Source organism: Lutra lutra, chromosome 15 (assembly GCF_902655055.1).
Source record: "Lutra lutra chromosome 15, mLutLut1.2, whole genome shotgun sequence".
Classification (NCBI taxonomy): domain Eukaryota; kingdom Metazoa; phylum Chordata; class Mammalia; order Carnivora; family Mustelidae; genus Lutra; species Lutra lutra.
Window position 1 is genome coordinate 26490578 of NC_062292.1, and position 21536 is coordinate 26512113.

Here is a 21536-nt window from a genome sequence, read left to right on the forward strand (position 1 = left end):
AGAAGAATTTTAATTGCAACTTAGGCCCTCTCTAGAATAGAAATGGTAGTGTTACATAGATGAAGAATACAGAATTGTTTATTTTATATTTTGGTTTTAGTTTATTATTTTAATTCTCTTGAAGACATTTTAACTGTAGAAACCTTAGTAGTTTAGAGTTATTAATACAAAGATATTCTATTACTGCCAAATTATTAGGGTTTTTCTTCCCAAGACTAAATCTTATTATTTACATTGTCTACTTTAGTCTTAATTTTCATGATTTTTAAAAAATATGGATTTTTGAGAAATAACTACTAGGAATAACAGATCTTTTTACCTTTCTTTAGGATTTCAAATTTAATTTCATCACTAGTTTTTTTTAAATATAAATGAGTACTCTATCATATGTTTAAATTGCTGTAATAAAGGAACTTTAATATCTACTTACTTGAAGAAGCAACTATAAATTCTAAAGTTGTATATCTGAATATATTGAATCCATATTGAACATTCAGATACATTCCATTTGCATGATTATACAATCTTTGAAGTAAGTGTGGTTTGCTGTATTTCCATACATAGCAGTCAGCTCAATACTTTTGAATATAGAGGATGGTGGGCTTAATAGGCTGCAATTTTAATTCATTTTCTGACTCTACTTTTTAAAAAATACCACATAGTTTATTTGGCCTCTCGTGTCCGGATATAGTAAAATTTGCTGATACTTCTTGGAAACAGCCATTATCTGGATTAATAAAGCCTATATGTAATCAACAGTGTATGTCATTTCTAGTTTCATCCTCTCTTTCTAAAATATACTATTTATTCACAATTTTCCGTAGGTATTAATATGGACTAACAAATTTTGTTTTCTTCCTCCCCATGACATCCCTAAGTACTCAAATCCTTTTAAGTATATCTAAAAGCAATAATGATATGGTCAGGATAACTCATTAACTAAATAATTATCCTTAGCTAATTTATAGTTGATTCAGAGGAAAATTTTTACAATTTTAAGAGGGTGTGGCGATCATTGTGAATGTCCTTGGCAAACACTTTGATGCAGTGTAATATCATAATCTTGGAACATTATCTCTTAGGCTTTTTTACTAAATGACTGTTATCATAGTTCGTTACTCAAAGAAACAATTAGAAATGAATACACGTATATTTTAAAGAATTTATTAAAAAGTAGAAAAAATGTCTATTATCACTTTTTCCAGAAATAACCAGTAGTAACATTTTAATGTAATTAATCTTCATGTTATTTTCCATTCATGGGTTCTGTTTTTTTTTTTTAATAAAATTGAGTATTTTACATATTATCATTTGCTTTTTAATTTTTTTCATGTATTCTTTATCTTTTGCCTTTTTTTAAGAGATTTTATTTATTTGACAGAGATTCCACGAGAGAGGGAATGAATACAAGCAGGGGGAGTGGGAGAGGGAGAAGCAGGCTCCCCACTGAGCAAGGAGCCTCATGTGGGGGTCCATCCCAGAACCCCGGGATCATGACCTGAGCTGAAGGTAGATGCTTAACGACTGAGCCATCCAGGCACCCCCACCTTTTGCCTTTATCATTAACTCTTGAAAAGAATATTTTCAGTGGCTAATGTTTCCTTTTTACTATTATATAACTTGAATAATTTGAATACTACTTCTTGAATATTTTTATCATCTTTAAATCTCTAATTAATTCTTTAGAAGAGAACCTTCAAGGTTTATCCATTTTAAAAAAACAAATGCTTTTAAGACTTTTGATTAAAATTAGTTTGTCTTCCAGAAAAGTTTATTTACATTTGCTCTTGCACCAAGAAACAAGAACATCCAGGGGGTTCAGTTACATCGAACATGGGATGTAATACCAGTACCTCTGCCAAGTTGAAAATATTTTTGTCAGTAAATATGTAATCATTTTTTATTGTTTCTCTAAGCAATTTTCTAAAACGATGACTTTTGACTTTTTTTTTTTTTTTACAAATTGTATGCTTATATACTGAGATTTTTTTTTTTTTAAAGATCTTATTTATTTATTTGACAGAGAGAGATCACAAGTAGGCAGAGAGGCAGGCAGAGAGAGGGGGAGGGAAGCAGGCTCCCCGCTGAGCAGAGAGCCCGATGTGGGGCTCGATCCCAGGACCCTGAGATCATGACCTGAGCCGAAGGCAGAGGCTTAACCCGCTGAGCCACCCAGGCGCCCCTGAGAATGTTTTTTTAAAGAAGTTTTTGCTTGAAAGGGAAATACCATGCAGTTGGGTTTTTTGGGTTTTTTTTGAGATATTGTTTTATAAACACAGTCAATTTGGTGTTTGTAATTCAAATCTATTCCACTGTGTCCCACACCCTACATCCTCCTTGAAAGTAATGCTCTGAAGTGAAGGTAAATTTGGAACACTACTGGTTATTTATTTTTTATTTATCTTTTTTTTTTTAATCCTGCTTTATTCAGAGACTGGAGTCAGGTAGAGGAGAATATGTATGTTCTCTATCTTTGGATCCTTCTGTTGGCATGACTTAAAACTGATGGAATGAAATATAAATTGACTCAAGAATGCAAATGCCTATTTCTGTTCTTAAGTGATCATATCTATTTAAAAAGATACCATATTTTTGTTGGAAGCAGATCATGAGTCCATTGTAACTTCCATTGAGACTGTAGGTTATCCCCATCATTGTTTTAGCAGTTCTGTAGCACGTCATACATACTTATCCAGTTTTGGGTCACCAATTCTAAATGGATATCTAATGGGAAAAGGCAGTACTTATAAAGGACACTTAACACTTCCTTAGCTCTTCAAAAATGATTTAAAAGAAATGTATATTCTCAAAAAAAAGCATTAGTTATTAAGGGTGGCTATTTTTTCTTGTGGCCTGAAACACCAAGAATCATATTGAAAGTTTCTGTAATTCTAGAATGAAGGTTGTCAGGACAAAGATTTTCTTAATTTCCGTCCCTTGAAACCAAGTCCAACAAAACTTGGCTTGGGAATCTGTCAACTGTATTATCACCCGTACGGTACAAAGTTATAACCATGTTGAGTGAGAGCATCTTTTTCAGTCATATAATAAAATACATTTTTATATTCCTATTTCTAATGAATTAATTTAATAAATTTCTAACTTTATATAATGAAACACTTTTTTAAGTGTTTTAACTAAAATTTTATGATCTTAAGATCTTCTTTTTTTTTACCTAAATCTCTCATGATTCCTATCCATTAAATGTATTTGCTGAATGAATTAATATACTGCCTTTTACTATTATTTGTGTTCATGTCTCTTATCCCCTGCTAACCTGCAAACTCCTTGAAAAAAAGGCATCTTATTATATTAAGTAAGAGCACGACTATGAAACCAGATCATCTAGGTTGATCAGATCTTCCACATAGTAATTCTGTGACCTTGTACAATTTCCTTAACTGTACAGTGGCTCAGTTTCCTCATCTATATTTTTAAAAAATTTTTTATTAAGTAGGCTCCATTTCCAGCATAAGGCTTGAATTTACCACCCATGCTCTATCAACCGAGACAGCCAGGTGCCCCCTCCCCATCTATAACATGCTGATGACAACAGTAATTTACCTCTTATGGTTATTATAAAGTTAAAATAAGGTACATAAAGAGTTTAGAATAGTTTTTGGCATATAGTAAGAGCTATATAAATGTTTGCTATTAGTGTCATTCATTTTTAAAATACCCTTTAGCACAAAGCAAATTGTTTGCACCTAATGTGTAATTAGTATACAATTTTTATAATAAATGATATAGTCTTTTAGGCTTCTCCTTTATCTTGTTTGTTCCATAATTAATTAAATACTAATTTTAAAACTAAAATGTTGGAATAGAGCTAGAAAATACTTCTAACATCTAATAGACTCACTTGAAACTCAGTGGTAATATCAAGATTACAAAGTTTAAGAAACTAGTTTTTCTGACATCAACATTCATAGGTACCTATATAATCATTTTATAATTAGCAGTGTGCCCCTTGGGATAACCCCCAGGCTTTTGCTTGTTTTCAAAAACAATGAAAATTTTAGAGTTAATGTTAAAGTTAAAGTTAATGCAGCTATAGGGAAGTTGGCATTTATTATTAGCTTAATATTTTTGTTAGATTTATAGCCTGTTCTTCCTTTCCTTTTAACGTTGCTTGTATTTTACAATTCAGTCTTCTCTCAAGAAGACTTAACTATTTTTCCAATTTATATGTTTTTATCTAAGAGATAGTCATTCCTCTCTGACTCAGTAAACACTGCGTATAAAGCAGCAGATTGCCCACAACCAGGGAAGCTAAAGCATATGTTAAAAAGCCTGTCTGCTTTCATTAAAGTACAGAATGCATCTAGAGGAAAATTTATTCATACCAGTGATTTTCAAAACTGACTGATTATCTGAATCATCTTGGGATCTTTAAAAAATATATATGAACAAAACATTTATTGTTAGATCCATGAAGCCCTATTTAGGGGGAGGAAAGATGGAGACTTGTATTAAAAAGTCCCCCAGGCCTCTCCTTGGAAAATTATATGAATAATTAAGCTTGGAAACGGATGATTATGTTACCACTGGAAAGAGATTTGTTAGACATAGTAACCAAGAGGCATAAATGGTTCTCCCACATCTGCTAATGAGGTAATGATTGTAATTATGAATATCTAGTATCTCTTAGATTTTGCTACTCTCTTACCCCCTTAGGAAGAGACATAAATAAAAACAATTTTTCCTTTCTTTAATTAAAAAAAATTACCCTTAATTTATATTAACTTCCCACATTACTAAGCTGTTTCTGATCCTGAATTCTTCAGTGAACACAGAGAAGACAACATAGGATCTTCTTTTTCTTTCTTCTCTCCTTTCTTCATTTCTGTTTCTCTTTTTCCTTTTATCTTTCCTTTCCTTTCTTCTTTCCTCTAGCTGGATGGTTTATAACACTTTAGAAAATTTTCCTGACTGGAAGAGGGCCAATCTGAATGAACTCTTGTCTTGGGCGTGGAAGGAAATGAAGATTCTGAGCATGGACCCTGACTTCCAGGAAGACTGTGGCTCCCATCTCCTAAGTGCCCCACTCTTCCCTTAGCATCCAGGCTAGAGTGGGGTGGGGAAGTAGAAAAGAGAGGAGACAAGAAGGTGGTGGAAAACTGAAGCAAAGCTGTAATTTCTTTCTTTTCTAAGTTAATTATATTAAGTGTAAATATTCCTTGACCTTAATGTCCACTACTGTGTGGACAGCCTCTGTGAAAACATTTGTTGCTTTAGATATATTATGGTGACTATTGTAATGAAATCAACAAAATAAGATTTAGTGAGTCTGCCACTCAACATTTTAAATATATCATTATTGTCCTTTTTATATGTGCTGTAATGGAATTTGACCTATATTAGAATGGTTCTCATAATTTTTCTCATTAAACATTTTTTTGAAATAGTGTTTGTCCTTCTGAAGTATACCAGTTTTCAAGCATAGAATTGACAGAAATTTTTAAGCTGCTTGGTTTTTTTTAATTTTTACTTTACCTTGCATAAGAGAAAAAAGAAATATATTAATTTGAGATAGTGAATAATTTCATTATTACCCCACCACACTTAAAATTGTCCAAAATATTTTGAGATGGGAAAGGATTTAACTTTGGTTTCTAAATGTTTATCTTTTGATGGTTCCTACCATATTTCTATTAGAAGTAGTAGAAGGCTATAGAGTGAATATTGAATATCATTTCCTTGATTTAAAAGTTTTTAATGAATACCACTTGAGTTGGTTTTATATGAAGTATATGTATGAAAAATTATTTTCTAATTGAATAAAAATATAGTTAGCAATTATACTTAAATCAGAATTAACCAAGGACAGCAACCTTTTTAAGGAAAAAGTGTTTCCTGCTGATTCAAACTTGCATCCTATCTGGGGGAAAGAAATATATGTTTATATTTTACTTCACTAGTCTCACGTTGATCCCTGTTGTTCTCATGATGTCTCTCTGTTGATGTGATCCTTACAGCCTTTCAGATCTCTTACTCTATCATTTCTTAAATCCCATTTTATGCAGCATTTTTCCAAGTAAAGCTATAAAAATTGGCGTTGATATTTCTAGGATGGTAGATAAGTTGTTAGTGTTGAACATAGAAATAATTTGATTATGTAGATTAAAGAAAAGTCAATCTATTATAATTGCTGTAAAGAAGCTATTTAATTTGGGGCCTGTTTTTGTTAGTCTTTTTTTACTCTAGATAAGAAGATTAATTTGGATGAAAATATAGATTCTTTATTTGAACTGTGATAGCCAGTCAAAAGGTAAAGATAAAGGCAGAAAATAAATCCAAATCCTTTGGTTTAAATGACCAAAGTGTTTACACATTGTTGAGAATTAAATAGTTGATATCGCTTATGCTTGTCTTCAGGTTCTTTGACTTTGAGGGAAATAGGAAGTTTAGGGGTAGATTATACAGAAAGTAAATCTGACTTGAAGATTCAGTTCCTTTTTGTTAATTTACTGTTTTAAATCCTAAGTATCCAGTATGTCTGATGGTTTTGTGACACACCAAGTATATCTTTGTGAGTTGCTTTCCAGAGGTTGGGAAAGCAGAAACAGTAGTAATTGCCTTTGCTTTTAGTGGGGTTTTTTTTGGTGTTTTTTTTTTGTTCGTTTTTTGTTATTTTTATTTCTCACAACATTCCAAACATGACTTTATTTTAGGAGACCCAAGAGTTTATCTTTTTATTTTAAAAATATTGCTAAGAATTATTGTATAATTCTTACGGATCCTCATGTAGTGTTCTCACCTGATAAATAAGAAGTGAGATATTTTATTTCATGCCAGACTGTCTAAATACTCTTGAAATATGTAGCTCAAGATATATAATTCTTATATTTAGCAGCCAAAAATAATTTAGATTTCACAAATCATACTTACGTGCTCTTACTGGTTTTCACTAACCAACCAGATCTATAATTCATCTGATAATCCTTGCTATTTGTACTAATGGAAGTCTATAGTGGTTCTGATAAATCCGAAATGTCAACTAATAAGAATGGATAATTGTTGTAGACACTTACTGTGGATATTTATATTTAAAAGGAGGGTTTATGCCTCTCCCAGTTAAGGTTAGCCTTACTGCTTCAAAATTAAATAGGAGTCTGTGTTTATGAGTATTTCCATTTCCTTAAAGTTTTCTGTTTTGTAAAGGTTTAAGACTTTAATTCTAAGCTTTTTACATTTCTCTGGATTTTTAAGATCTGACAATTGTGTTTTCCTGTACTAATAGAAAGGATGAATTATTGATGACAGATCAAATTCTAGGATCCCTTATAGGGATCTTGCTAGTCTTTATTGGTAAAAGAAAGCCTGGTTACACTGTAGGTTTTACACAGTCCATCATAGTACTCTCACCATGTTTAAAAATAGGTTTCATTTTTTCTATAATGAAGAAGTAGAATGAAGAAAACCACTTAATTTTGACCAGAGTTGAGGTTGTTTTCTACACATTAGCGACATTGCTTTTACTTATTTTCCCTTTTCTTTTTTATTCTCTGCTTTCCAAGTCATCATTTTAGGGATATGGAGAAAAAAAGAACTTCTCAAGGGTAGTAACTTGGGTTTTGGGGGGGGGGGGGTGGCTTTTGTTTTTTTTGTTTGTTTTGTTTAAATCTCATATTAACTTTAAACCCCTCCACTTGATATAACCAATAGAGTGAAAGGGTTTTGTTTTTTTGGTAATATTAGTAAATTGTTCGAAGGTATATTTTTTCTATTGACTGAGATTTATCAAAAACATAAGTTACTTTTAAGCTTGTGTATGTCTTATGCTTTTAGGTATAAAGATTTGCATCAACCCGAGTTATTAAGAATGAAACTCTTGGCTCTGAATAGGTTTGAATAAACCCTTAGAAGAGATTCTCTCACCCAGTTCAGACGCCATCTTTCTTACTTTGCGATAGATAAGTGGCAGTTACTTTTTAAATTAATCATGAGGTTTTGGTTCTTTGCATGAACATTTGTATTTGAATTATTATGCACTTTCTCTGATGCTTGCTAAAACATACAGGTTATATATCAAAAGACTCAAAACAAGTCAGAATAACCACAAGCTTCCTTCTCAGCCTGTTGTCATACAAAAAGCAATTCCTGACCAAGCAGAAACTTACCTTCAGCATTTGGACCCTGTGAATCCAGTTATATCCTATTCAAGAGATCAGTGACTTTTTTTTTTAATCCCTTCATCATCTCTGCTTTAGAATGTTCTATTTTTCTCCATCAGTAAAGAGCTTTTTGAAAACAGAGAATAGGGAAAATTTGCCCTGTAATAGTAGCACCTAAACAAAACCGTAGTTAATGTTCTGATGTCTGTCTTTCCAGTCTTTAGCCTGCATTTCTTAATTACTTTTACGTTTTCGGTATACTTTGTATTTAGTTTTTTATGCTGATTACAGCTAAGCATTTCCTCTCCTTACATCATGCATTTATATTTATTATGAATTAGTTTGTCTGTTATTATTAAACATTTAGGCTGCCTCTGAGTTTTTTGTAGTTCTAAGTTCTCAGTGTTTTCAGGCCTATTGTTTTACACCTTTTGTCTTATAATATTATATTTATAATACAGAATCTTGTAAGCTGGGGAAAAACTGGATCAAAGGATTCATATTTTTTAGCTTTTGATATCTATTATTGTTTTGATTTCCAAAACCAGACCAGTTTTGGAAACTATAGTTTCTCTTTACCATTCCTGCACTGATTGTCAGGGATGGGAGGTGAAGGTAAGAGGCAGTGAGGTGAGAAGAGAGAGATAAGGTTGTGTATATTTTCATGTAGCACACTGTTTAAAATCTGATTTCTAGGCATAAACATTGATTCTTTTGCTGTGATATCTTTGGAAGATTCCTTATCCTTTCTGAGTCCACTTCCCCATTTTTTTTTTTTAAAGATTTTATTTATTTATTTGTCATAGAGAGAGAAGCGAGAGTGAGCACAGGCAGACAGAGTGGCAGGCAGAGGCAGAGGGAGAAGCAGGCTCCCCGCCAAGCAAGGAGCCCGATGTGGGACTCGATCCCAGGACGCTGGGATCATGACCTGAGCCGAAGGCAGCTGCCCAACCAACTGAGCCACCCAGGCGTCCCACACTTCCCCATTTTTGAAGTGGATTAATACGAATACTTAATACCTCAAAGTGTTGTTAGGAAGCAAATGACATTATGCATATGAAACACTTATGCATGATAAGTTTTCAGTAAATGGTAGCTACCACTAATAACAAATTAATGTGTAAAAGTTGGAAAATTAACATTTGAGCGTCTATCCTGTCCTCTTGTTCAGTGTTTTGTGGAAGTTCTACAGATCTATTTCAGATATATTTCTAGGTAAAAGGAACAGCATATGCAAAAGCTTAAGAATATGAAAGAAGAATGTTTGGAGCCTGCTAGGATGTAACAGGACTAGTGGGAGATGAAATGGAAAGTGGTAGATTAAGAAGAGTAATTTTTTTAAAAGGATAATTCTGGACTGTGTTAAGAACTTTGAACCTTATCTGTGCAACTATATAAAGGACTTTAAGAAAAGTGATTGACTCCAACTTCTGATTTGTGGTTTTAGTTTAATTAACAACAACAACCAAAAAGATGTTATAGGCAAGACAAAGGAAGCGAGAATAGGGTTTTACTTTTGTCCAAGAATTTGGGAAATATATTTGAAGTTAAATTTGCAGTATCCATTGTTTTATTAGAAGGATGAAGACTCTAGGCTTATAGCAGTTAATTAGCTTTGTTGATTTAGGTAAGTCACCTAACATCTGAGTTTCATTTCCCTCTTTAATTTGAAGGAGCTGTATATCAGATTTCTATTGTCCAGTTGGCCATATATGTAAAACCACTTATATGCTTATAGTAAGACCATATTGTTTACATGTAGGTACTCTAATAAGCTAAAACCTTGTTTTATCCCATATATACAAATTCATGAAGACATTGAGAAACTGCCTGGTTTGCATTATTTCTCTCTTGATTCAGCTTCTGAACTCACTTAAAATGGAATAACTGCCTCTAATTCTAGGATATGCATTAACTGTAAGGAAAGAACCCTTTTGACAGTTAGACATAACTTTATCTGAGAAGAGAAACTTTCTTGATATTGAAAACATAGAGAAACAAGTTTTGTAAGGGCAGTTTTCTAAGAAAAATGGAATTTTCTTAAGCTATTTTTAGAAATCCTTATTGAACAAATTGTAACACGTTTCAAGGACTATGCCTTTTTAAAGATTTTATTTATTTATTTATTTATTTATTTATTTATTTATTTATTTGAAAGAGAGAGAGAGAACAGAGGGAGAAAGTGGGGGAAGGAACAGAGGGAGAAGAGAGCGAGAAATCTCTGAAGAGACTCCACACCCAGCATGGAGCCCGACACGGGGCTCAATCTCACAACCCCGAGATCATGACCTGAACTGAAATCAAAAGTTGGATGCTTAACCGACTGAGCCATCCAGGTGCCCCTCAAGGACTGTACATCTAAAATATGAATATTTTACATATAACAGTGGGAAGAAAAATAATTCACTTTTTAAAAATCTCCCTAAAATTTGAACTTTTTTTGTTCCCATATTCTTTTTTTTTCTTTTTTTAAGATTTTTTGATTGATTTTGAGAGAGAGAGAGAGAGCATGCACACAAGATTGGGAGGGCTAGAGGGAGAGAATGTCAAGCAGACTCCATTGAGTGCAGAGCCCCACCCAGGGCTTGATCCCATGACATCTCGACCCAAGCTAAAACCAAGGGTTGGACACCCAATCACCTGAGCCACCCAGACACCTCTTTGTTCCCATAGTCTTTACTAATTCACTCTTAATATAATGTTTCTGATACTATAATTACTACATTATGTTTTGCATTAATTTTGGCAACTTCACATTGTCAGTAAGTGTTCAGGTAGACTCTTATTGTCACAGGTTAATAGAAAGTTATTGTATTTGAATTTGTATTGCATCTTAATAACAGCTGCTCTCATGTTCCTCTAATGAACATACCATGAGATGGGAAAAATAATAGGCCAATGCTTTTTTCCCTTGCTGACATTGCTCTGAACTTTTGATTGTTGCAACCTAACCTGTGTGTAAAATGAAACCATCCGTAAGTAGCATTCTCATTTTTCTAACTACGTAACTGTAGTCTTGAATATTTGCATTAGTTATCTCTGTTAACATTGAAATACTAACAGAAAGAGGATGGATGGTAATTCTAACTTCAGACTAGTACGTAGTTGGTGTGATTATCTAGTTTTCCAGGACTGAATCCTTTTTTTTTTTTTTTTTTAAAGCTCCTTGTTAAATATGTGTCTTGGTTAGATTAGCAATTACCATAGTTGTTTACTCTTAGTCGTCCTTTGGGGCTCTTTGCTTTGTCTCCAACAAAGTTCTTAACTTGGAATTCCTAGAACCTACCCCACAAGGTTTTTTAGGATGTTCTTTGACCCACTAAAAGCACATGAAAAAGTTTGTCATGTCCATGTGCTTATCTTATTAAAGAGTTTATTGCTTTTTATTAGTTTCCTAAAGGGGATCAAAATATTAATGATTAAAAATTAGTGCTACAAAATGTCTGGCAAGTTGACTTGATAGGATGATAAATTAAATTATACTAGCAGTACCAATTACTAAAAATTATAAATGTCAATTTTCTGCTCTCACTTTGAATTTTATATTGATTCTTATATAGCTTGATAGATTTAAAGATTTATTTATTTATTTATTTTTGTGAGAGGGAAGGAGAGAGAAGAGAGAAAGAGGGAGTGGGAGTAAGAGTGGGACAGTGGGCAGAGGGAGAAGCAGACTCCCAGCTGAGCAAGGAGCCTGATGCAGGACTCAATCCCAGGACCCTGGGATTATGACCTGGGTTGAAGGCAGATACTTAGCTGACTGAGCCAGCAAGGCGCCCTAGTCTGGCAGATTTAAAAAAAAAAAAAAAAAAAAAAATCACAGAACTAAGTGAACAGAAGTTCTTTATTTTAATCCCTTCATTTTTTTCTTCTGCTTCTTCTAGTCCAGAGTCATGTTACCTATTTATTTTAAGAGAATGAGAAACCTTAACCAAATCATTTTGCCTCTGTTTACCTTCTCATCTTTTAAGAAAGGAAGTGACACGAGATTACCGTTTCACAGGGCTGACGTAAAACTCAAATGAGATTTTTGGCTGTTAATAAGCATTTTAGTTGACGTGATATGACATTTACACAAAGTACATCTGTCATATAAAGAATAGACCAACTGTATGAAGGATTCTACGTTAGCGTGTTAATACATAGTTAAGAAAAAAATGTCACAGAACTGGAACAAATAATGCTAAAATTTGTATGGAACCACAAAAGACTCTGAATAGCCAAAGCAGTCTTGAGGAGGATGAACAAAGCTGGAGGCATTACAATTCCAGATTTCAAGATAAAATATAAAAATGTAGTAATCAGGGGCACCTGGGTGGCTCAGTGGGTTAAAGCCTCTGCCTTTGGCTCAGGTCACGATCCCGGGGTCCTGGGATTGAGACTCGCATCAGGCCCTCTGCTCAGTGGGGGCCTGATCCCAGCCCCACCCCCCCCCACCCCGGTCTCTGCCTGCCTCTCTGCCTACTTGTGATCTCTCTCTGTCAAATAAATAAATAAAATCTTTTTTTTTTAAATGTAGTAATCAAAACAGTGTGGAACTGGCGTGAAAGTAGACACGTAGGTCAGTGAAACAGAATAGAGGGCCAAGAAGTCAACCCACAATTATATGGCGAATTAATCTATGGCAAAGGAGGCAAAAATATACAATGGGAAAAAGATGGTCTCCTCAACAAATGGCATTGGGAAAACTGGACAGCTGCATGCAAAAGAATGAAACTAACTGACCACTTTCTTATCCCATACACAAAAATAAACTCACCTACATGTGAGACTCGAAGCCATAAAAATCCTAGAAGAAAACAGAGAATAATTTCTTTGACATTAACCATAGAAACATTTTTCTATGGCAAGGAAAACATAAGCCAAGATAAACTATTGGGACTGCATCAGACTAAAACGTTTCTGCACAGTGAAGGAAACCATAAGTTTCCTTCCTCCCATTCGGGCAACCTACTGAATGGGAGAAAGTATTTGCAAATGATATATCTGTTAATAGCCAGAATATATAAAGATCTTCTACAACTCAACACCCCAAAAATAAATAATCTGATTTTATTTTATTATTTTTTTTAAGATTTTATTTATTTATTTGACAGAGATCACAAGTAGGCAGAGAGGCAGGCAGAGAGAGATGAGGAAGCAGATTCCCCGCTGAGCAGAGAACCCGATGTGGGGCTCGATCCCAGGACCCTGGGATCATGACCCGAGCCGAAGGCAGAGGCTTTAACCCACTGAGCCACCCAGGCACCCCAGTAAATAATCTGATTTTAAAAGACAAGGGACCTGAATAGACATTTTCCCAAAGAAGATACAGAGATGGCCAATAGACGCATGAAGACATTCTCATCATCACTCATCATCATGGAAATGCAAATCACAACCACAGTGATATATCACTTTTCACCTGTCAGAATGGCTAGAATCAAAAAGACAGATAACTTGTTTGTGGAGGAAAAGGAACCTTTGTATACTATTAATTGGAATGTAAATTGGTGCAGCCACTGTGGAAAACAATATGGAAGTTTCTCAAAAAATTGAAAATAGAGCTACCATATGATCCAGTAATTCCACTAATGTTTACCCAAAGAAAACAAAAACACAAATTCAGAAAGATGAGTACACTGCTGTGTTTCTACTGTGGCATTCTTTATAATAGCCAAGATATGGAAGGAACCCAAGAATCCATCAATAGATGAGTGGGTAAAGAAGATGTGTTGTGTGTATACACACACATACGTACACACACAATGAAATACTACTCAGCCATAAAAGAGAATGAGATCTTGCCATTTGCAGCAACACAGATGGTATAATGCTAGGTGGAATAAGTCAAAAAGACAAATACCATGATTCCACTTGTGGAATTAAAGAAACAAAACAAGCAAAGAACAAAAGAGAAACAGAAAAAGACTCTTTTTTTTTTTTAACATATAATTTATTATTTGTTTCAGGGGTCTGTGATGCATCAATCTTTTTTTTTTTAATATTTTATTTATTTATTTGACTGACAGAGATCACAAATAGGCAGAGAGGCAGGCAGAGAGAGAGAGAGAAGAAGGGAAGCAGGCTCCCTGGCGAGCAGAGAGCCCGATGCGGGGCTCGATCCCAGGACCCTGGGATCATGACCTGAGCCGAAGGCAGAGGCTTTAACCCACTGAGCCACCCAGGCGCCCCTGTGATGCATCAATCTTACACAATTAACAGCACTCACCATAGCACATACCCTCCCCAGTGTCCATCAGCCCCTCCAGCAACCCTCAGTTTGTTTCCTGAGATTGAGAGTCTCACATGGTTTGTTTCCCTCTCTAGTTTCATCTTGTTTCATTTTTCCCTCCCTTCCTCTGTGTTTTCTCTGATTGACTCATTTTGCTTAGCATAATGCCCTCTAGTTCCACCCACATCTTTGCAGAGTATTTTGATGGCTGCATCAAAAAATGATTCCCTTGTTTATATATACCACATCTTCTTTATCCATTCATATCATCTGTTGTTGATATCTAGGCTCTTTCCATAGTTTGGCAGAAAAACGGACTCTTAAATACAGAGAACAAACTGGTAGTTGTCACAGGTGAGGTGGATAGGGAGATAGGTGAAATAGATAAAGAAGATTAAGACTATGTGATGAGCACTAAGTGATGTGTAGAATTGTTGAGTCATTATATTATACATTTGAAACTAATAGAACACTATGTTAACTATATTTCAGTTTAAAAATTCTTTTTAAAAATATCATTTTTGGGCACCTGGGTGGCTTAGTCATTTAAGCGTCTGTCTGCCAATCAGTTCATGATCTCAGGGTCCTGGGTTTGAGCCCCTCCATTGGGCTCCCTGCTCAGCAGGAAGCCTGCTTCTCCCTCTCCTACTCCCCTTGCTTGTGTTCCCTCCCTCCCTGTGTCTCTGTCAAATAAATCTTAAAAAAAAAAAAAAAAATCCTCATTTTCTATTTTAACAAAATACACATGAAAAAAGAAAAAATAACTCCATTAAATTGCTAATAATCTGCATATAATCTCACAAGTAAAGAGGAAGAACAGCTCAGTAAGATTACAAAAACACCTTTTTCCCAATCAAGGGGTAAGAGAAGAACCATGAGAACCATAAGAGACTATGGACTCCAGGAAACAAACTGGGGGTTTCAGGGGAGGGGTGGGGATGGGTTAGCCCAGTGATGGGTATTAAGGAGGACACATATTGCATGGAGCAATGGGTATTAAGTGCAAACAGTGAATCATGGAACACTGTATCAGAAACTAATGATGTACTGTGGTGACTAATATAATGATCAAATAAATAAATAAAACAACATTATTAAACCAGAAAACAAAACAAAAAGACCCACCTTTTTCCCATCTAGGAATTAAATCTGTTTATTAAAAGAAGTTTCAATAGGGCTTATGTATGTCAGCCAGCTTAGTAAAGGTATGTTTTACGGTGTATGCCAGGAGTTATTAATAAGACTTTGGATAAATATAAAACATGTTTTACTTTTTTTCCCATGTTTTACTTTTAACATGAGCTTTATAGGAAGAATTGTTTAGAGTAAAATATTCCTAATTTGAAATAAAAAGACTGCATCCATAATGTGTTTACTCTTTCTAACAGTTTGTTGGTAATCAGTATGCCTGGTGGTAGGTCCTGAAAGTATTTATAGGGACTATAAAAAATGAATGTGAAATAGAATTTTCATGTTATATGGGTAACAAATAACAAAAAAAAAGGATGTTGAACTATTTGATTATAAATTTTCTTATAAATTATAATTTTCTATATTTCTGTTTTTATAAATGAAAAATTTACTACAGTGTAAATAATTATCTTACCAATTGTTCTGCATCATCATCTGGGTGTTTTGATATATTAATCCTGAAAAGAGAAAATTCTTAATTGGGAAACTCAGTCAGTTGTTTAGAAAATAGAGTAGCTATTCATTTTGTATGAGTAGTTACACATGTTAACTTTCAATAAGATTCTTTTTGTTGACTTTTTAGTGTGCAAGGTTTAGTTTCCATCCTTCTCAAAATGGTAGAAAAATATAATTTCATTTTACTGTTTGTTAATTTACTACATCTTCTTTACCCATTCATCTATTGATAGATACTTGGGTTCCTTTCATACCTTGACTGTTATAAAGAATGCTGCAGTAAAAACACAGCAGTGTACTCATCTTTCTGAATTAATGTTTTTGTTTTCTTTGGGTAAACAGTAGTGGAATTACTGGATCAATTTTGTTTACATAATTTTTTATCTCATAGTGAAGGCTATATGTAAAAATTTTAGGGGCATCTGGGTGGTTCAGTTGGCTAAGTAACTAACTGCCTTTGGCTGAGGTTATGATCCCAGAGCCCCAGAATCAAGTCCTGCATCAGGCTCCCTGCTCACAAGGAAGTCTGCCTCTCCTTCTGACCTTCTCCCCTCTAGTGCTCTCTCTCTCTCTCATATAAATAAATAACATCTTTAAAAATTTTTTTTTTCTTTAGATCTTTACCCTTTTAAAATTTGAAAGTCGTGTTTATTATGTAGACTCTAAGTTAAGGACCAGCATAATATTCTTTTGGTATCTAGTGTTTTCTTCATGTATTCTAAAGTGATTCAAGTGTAGTATCCCAGATAATATTAAGATGAATTTTTCTCATTTGTGTGAGTATATATCAGTTCTGACTTGAGACCCCTAGATTTTTCTTGTCAAAGATATGTTTTGAATAGATTATTCCACCTGACAGGGAATTATAGGGGAAAGGTTTATGTTTGTTTTCTTTTTAAATATTGTGGATGGCAAATTTAATTGAGTGAATTGATTATACTTTAGATTTGAAGTCCTGGAAGTAAGAGGTTGTATTAATCTGACCTGCTAGTTCATTTTACCTACTTAATCATTGTTCAAAATATATATATTTTATGTTGAAGTTTTACCTTGAGCAGTCATTATATTTGTGAAATAACTGACATTTAAACTCACATTTTTAGGGAAGTAGAAATGTTTTTTTTTTCTCCAAACATGCATGCATATACATATATGTACACATTTATAAGTTTTTCAAGAACCATACAAATCCATTCATTAAAAGTAATAGTACTCACCATTGCCAAAGCACATAATGTCTTACCACTTAACTTTATTCCTCTTCCATTCTTTCTCCCTTTGAAAGTGTTTTTGAAATATTCTGGAGCATCAACATGTCAGTAAAAAAAGTAATAGGTAATTGCTATTCACTCTAGCTTTGTTGTGAAAAATCAACAGCAGCTCTTCAGAAGGAAGTTTTAATGGTCATTAGCCTAGCATTTGAAATAAAATGTTAATGGATGAAGGGTCTATGACAACATTTTTTTAATGCTTTCCCCAGCCTATTTACCACCTGTTTCTACCACTTCTGAAAAATTACATCCAAAAGGAACATGTACTTAATACTTAAACTGCTCCTTTAATTATTAATTTTCATCCAGATCACAATATTTTAAGATTTCCCTTGATATTTTCTGTTTGGCCTTTGAGTTATTTGGAATGTGTTGTTTAATATCCAAATTTGGTTTCTAGTTTAATTTTGTTGTGGTCTAAGGAATATATGGCTTCTACTTTTGGGGTTTAAAATTAGTTTCATGGTTTCATATATGTTCCACGTGCATTTGAGAAGAATCTGTATTCTGCTTTTGTTAGATAGACTGTTCTATAAATGTTAATTAAGTCAACTTAATAGACATTGTTTTGCAATTTTTGTATAATCTTGCTAATTTTCTGTCTAGTTGTTTTGTAAGCTATAAAGAGTGGGAATTTTGAAATTTCCAGGTATAAATTGTTCAGTTTTCTATTTCTCTTTTCAATTCTGTCAGGTTTTGATTTATGTAGTTTTGTGTTGTGTTCTTTATATAATTATTACAGCTCTGTGAGGTGTATAAACTCATCATTATGAAATTTTCCTTTTTGTCTGTTGTCATATTCTGGGTCATAAGGTCTGTTTTGTCTGATATTAATACAGCAATTCTAGTTTTCTTTCAGTTACAGCTTCTTTGGTATGTCATCTTACTGCCTTTCAGTTTGTTTATTTATGTCCGAAGGTAAGCGTAGATGGCATATAAATGTTCTTCAGTTATTCAGTCTTACAATCTCTACTTTTTGGTTGGGTGTTTAAATTATTTACTTTTAATGTAAGTATTGATCTGGTTTGATTTACAGATAGTCCCAACATCTGTGTCATGCCTGAGTCTAGTTTAATGATTGTCTCCTCAGATTGTTTTTCCCTGAATGCCTTGTGATTTTTGGTTAAAAGCCGTACATATTGTATGGGACAGTAGATACTGAAGGAAATGTTTTTTATGCTGTGAATACTTTTGGGTATGCTGTGTATGCTTTTCATTCTGCCACACTTTCATTGTGGGAGTTGTGTTAACGTAGTCATGATTTAAGTTGTTTCGAAGTCTGTTCTTGCTATGATTACCCTCATTGGACCATATTCTAGTAATACTTGGTGTTTAGAGTCTTGGCTGCTTTGCCAGAAGAGTTTTCTCAGTGTGTTCTCTGCTGGGTTTTCGGTCTGCCCTTTGCACTGCTTCCCAGAACAAATCTGTCTCTTGTAGCAATCTTTGCTATATTCCTTGTTTATGTGTTGGGGGTGGTTATGAGAGGAGGGATGTTCTTTTAAGTTTTGAATAATCCTCATTCCAAGTCTGGTCCTGTGAACCTAGGTCTTGGGGGTGTGGAGTTCACATTTCTGCCCATCTTCCAAATGAAATGCTGGACCTAGCATATGTTCCTGCCCTTCTCCCAAAAGTAAAACATTTTATTTCCTGTTCTCCCTCAACTGCAGTTTCTCTTCAGACTATAAGCCCCTCCCCCCCTTTCCTCTACAGACTAATCCTTTTGTTCTCTATAGGGACATAGTAGGTGTGCATCTGCATGGTTTTAGGAAATGGTTGCTGTTCCTTTCCTCCAGCCAATACCACATGAGACATTTTCTGAAGATTCTCTCCATTCTTCCCAGGTGGGGATCATGGAAGAAAAGTCTGGAAAAGCATGCTACTCTCCCACCCCCAATGTTTATAGTCGCAGGGGCCTCACACTTCATGCTAGGCACCTTGTGGTATTTTGTTAAACAGGAACTTAAAATTCCTGCTGGTTTATCCAGCTGTTTCTGGTTCAGGTAAGCAAATTCTATAGCATTCTCTTTCATGCAGGTACCAGTTTCTTCTGGTTTTTAGATTTTTTTCCCTAAACAGTTCTTTAACAGGTCCAAGAAATGTCATTAATTAGCAGTTGTTCAGCTTTTTTTTCTTGTTGTCTTAGGGGCATTGTTCTTTCCAGCTTTCTCCATCTCCAAGCTGTAGTCTAGTTTTTAGTATTGTATTACTTCTGTAGATAGAAGGGGTTTTTAACAATCACTTTTAATTATTTTAGACTTACTTCCTGGTATTTAAATTTGTGTATTGTCAGTATATTTCAGAACTCTATTAATAGTAATAGGTTTTTGATTTCTTATAACATTTTGGGATAATTATCTTTTGCAAAATATGATTTATAATGTATGTTCTTCTGTAATCCCCCCCTCCCTTGCCATTACCACGATAATCATTTAGTTATGTGACAAAAGTAATCTCGATTACAAAAGACAAATTCAGTATCTGAATTGGTAGTAGCAATGAAATCATCTAGTTGAATTTGTTTGCTAACAAAAGTCTCAAGACCTATTTAGCCAGGACAAGAATTTTTTGAAGTGTGAGGAAAATATTTATGGTATCTAGAAGTTATAATGTAACATCTTAACCCATTGAGCATTTTAATTTGAGTCTCAAATAAGGAAAGTTTCTCTAAAGTTTGCCAGACTTTTTCAATGTGACTGACAGTTGTGAAGACACATTTAAGCCAATTTGGTATTCTACTAATGAACCAGGGGGATTTCTGTTGAAATTCAGACAGTATAGACTATTGCTGTGATATACTACAACATGGAAAGTATTGAATCAATTTTTAAAAATTTTATTAAATACGCTCCTATTCCTCAGTATTCTTTTTTTAAGATTTTATTTATTTGAGAGAGAGAGAGTACAAGCGGTGGGGGAGTAGGGAGGGACACAGGGAGAGGGAGAAACAGACTCCCTGCTGAGCAGGGAGCCCTGGCGAGGGGGCTCTATCCCAGGACCCTGAGATCTGAGTTACCCAGGCACCCCTATTCTTTGGTATTCTATAAACTTAAAATCAAAGCTATGTAAGTACAAGGTTTTGAACATTAAAGAATGGACTTTTAGAAATGTAAAAGCAAGTTTGGTATGTGTCTAAGCACAATCTGATCTCATTTTCCTTTTAATCTTGAATCCATTCTCCATTTTGTCCCCTGCTACTCTGCCACTTACCCCTACTAGTTCAGGCCTTCATCACCCCGGCCATCACCTCGTAGTCCCAGGCGAATTTACCTGTGCTGTTTAAAATGCTCCCTCGTGTCTAATGGTTGCAGAATAAAATCTAAGCTTTTTATGTGACATTTAACACCTACTTCTTCAGCATTATCACCTACCACTTGCGTAGGCACATTTTACACTCCAACAACACCGAACTGTTTGAAGACCCTCAAATACCACATGGTTGTTTGTTTGTTTACCCTTGTGCCTTTGAGCTTGCTGCTCACTATGTCCAGATGCCCTTTCCTGTACTTCCGTGTGTTACATATTGTAATGTCATTAGACAGGAAGTTCTTTAAGTATAGTGCTGAGTTTTGTAGCCACAGAAGTAGTAGTGTTATTTGGGTAGATGACTACCATTAGATTCCTTACATTTTGCCCAATGTAGAAATGAATTATATCACATTTCTTTTTTTTTTATTTCTTTTTTTTTTTTTAAGATTTTATTTTTATTTATTTGTCAGAGAGAGAGGGAGAGAGCGCGAGCGAGCACAGGCAGACAGAGTGGCAGCCAGAGGCAGAGGGAGAAGCAGCCTCCCTGCCGAGCAAGGAGGCCAATGTGGGACTCGATCCCAGGACGCTGGGATCATGACCTGAGCCGAAGGCAGCCACTTAACCAACTGAGCCACCCAGGCATCCCTGAATTATATCACATTTCTAATGGGGTATCCTTCAAACTTCGAATGCTTCTAGTGACCAGAAATTCCTTCTTCACAAGGAAGTCCATTATATTTTTCTGTAACTCCAAGTCTTACAAAGTTGTTCCATTAAGAATAGCTCCTACTTCTTCCCATCACCTCATAAACAATAAATATTTAAAAATGTGTGATGTTTAAGAACTCATAACTCCATTTGCAGTGAAAGTCAACATCTGAATTTTCATTATGTTAACTTACTCTTTACCTCAGTCTTACTTGAATCCTTTGCAGGTATATAATGTCACTTGAAAATAGAGGTGAGGAGTTCAAAACTGCCTTCTGTGAAGTTGTGCTGATGTTGTGTAGTTTCCTTTGTTATGGACTAGTTTAAAATACG

At 34.5% G+C, this 21536-nt stretch overlaps 1 protein-coding gene across 4 annotated transcripts in view; it reads left to right on the top strand.

Annotated features, from left to right (window-relative positions):
• COP1 (COP1 E3 ubiquitin ligase) overlaps positions 1-21536 on the top strand; it is a 250858-nt gene that overhangs the window by 200216 nt on the left and 29106 nt on the right. The window contains exon 19 of one of the 4 annotated variants that reach the window (XM_047704559.1): positions 4897-5321. The exons of the other annotated variants lie outside the window; for them this stretch is intronic. Within the exon in view, the coding sequence (XP_047560515.1) occupies positions 4897-4911 (15 nt within the window). The 3' untranslated portion in view covers positions 4912-5321. Of the gene's footprint in view, positions 1-4896; positions 5322-21536 lie in introns of those variants that run through there. 4 annotated transcript variants of the gene reach the window in all.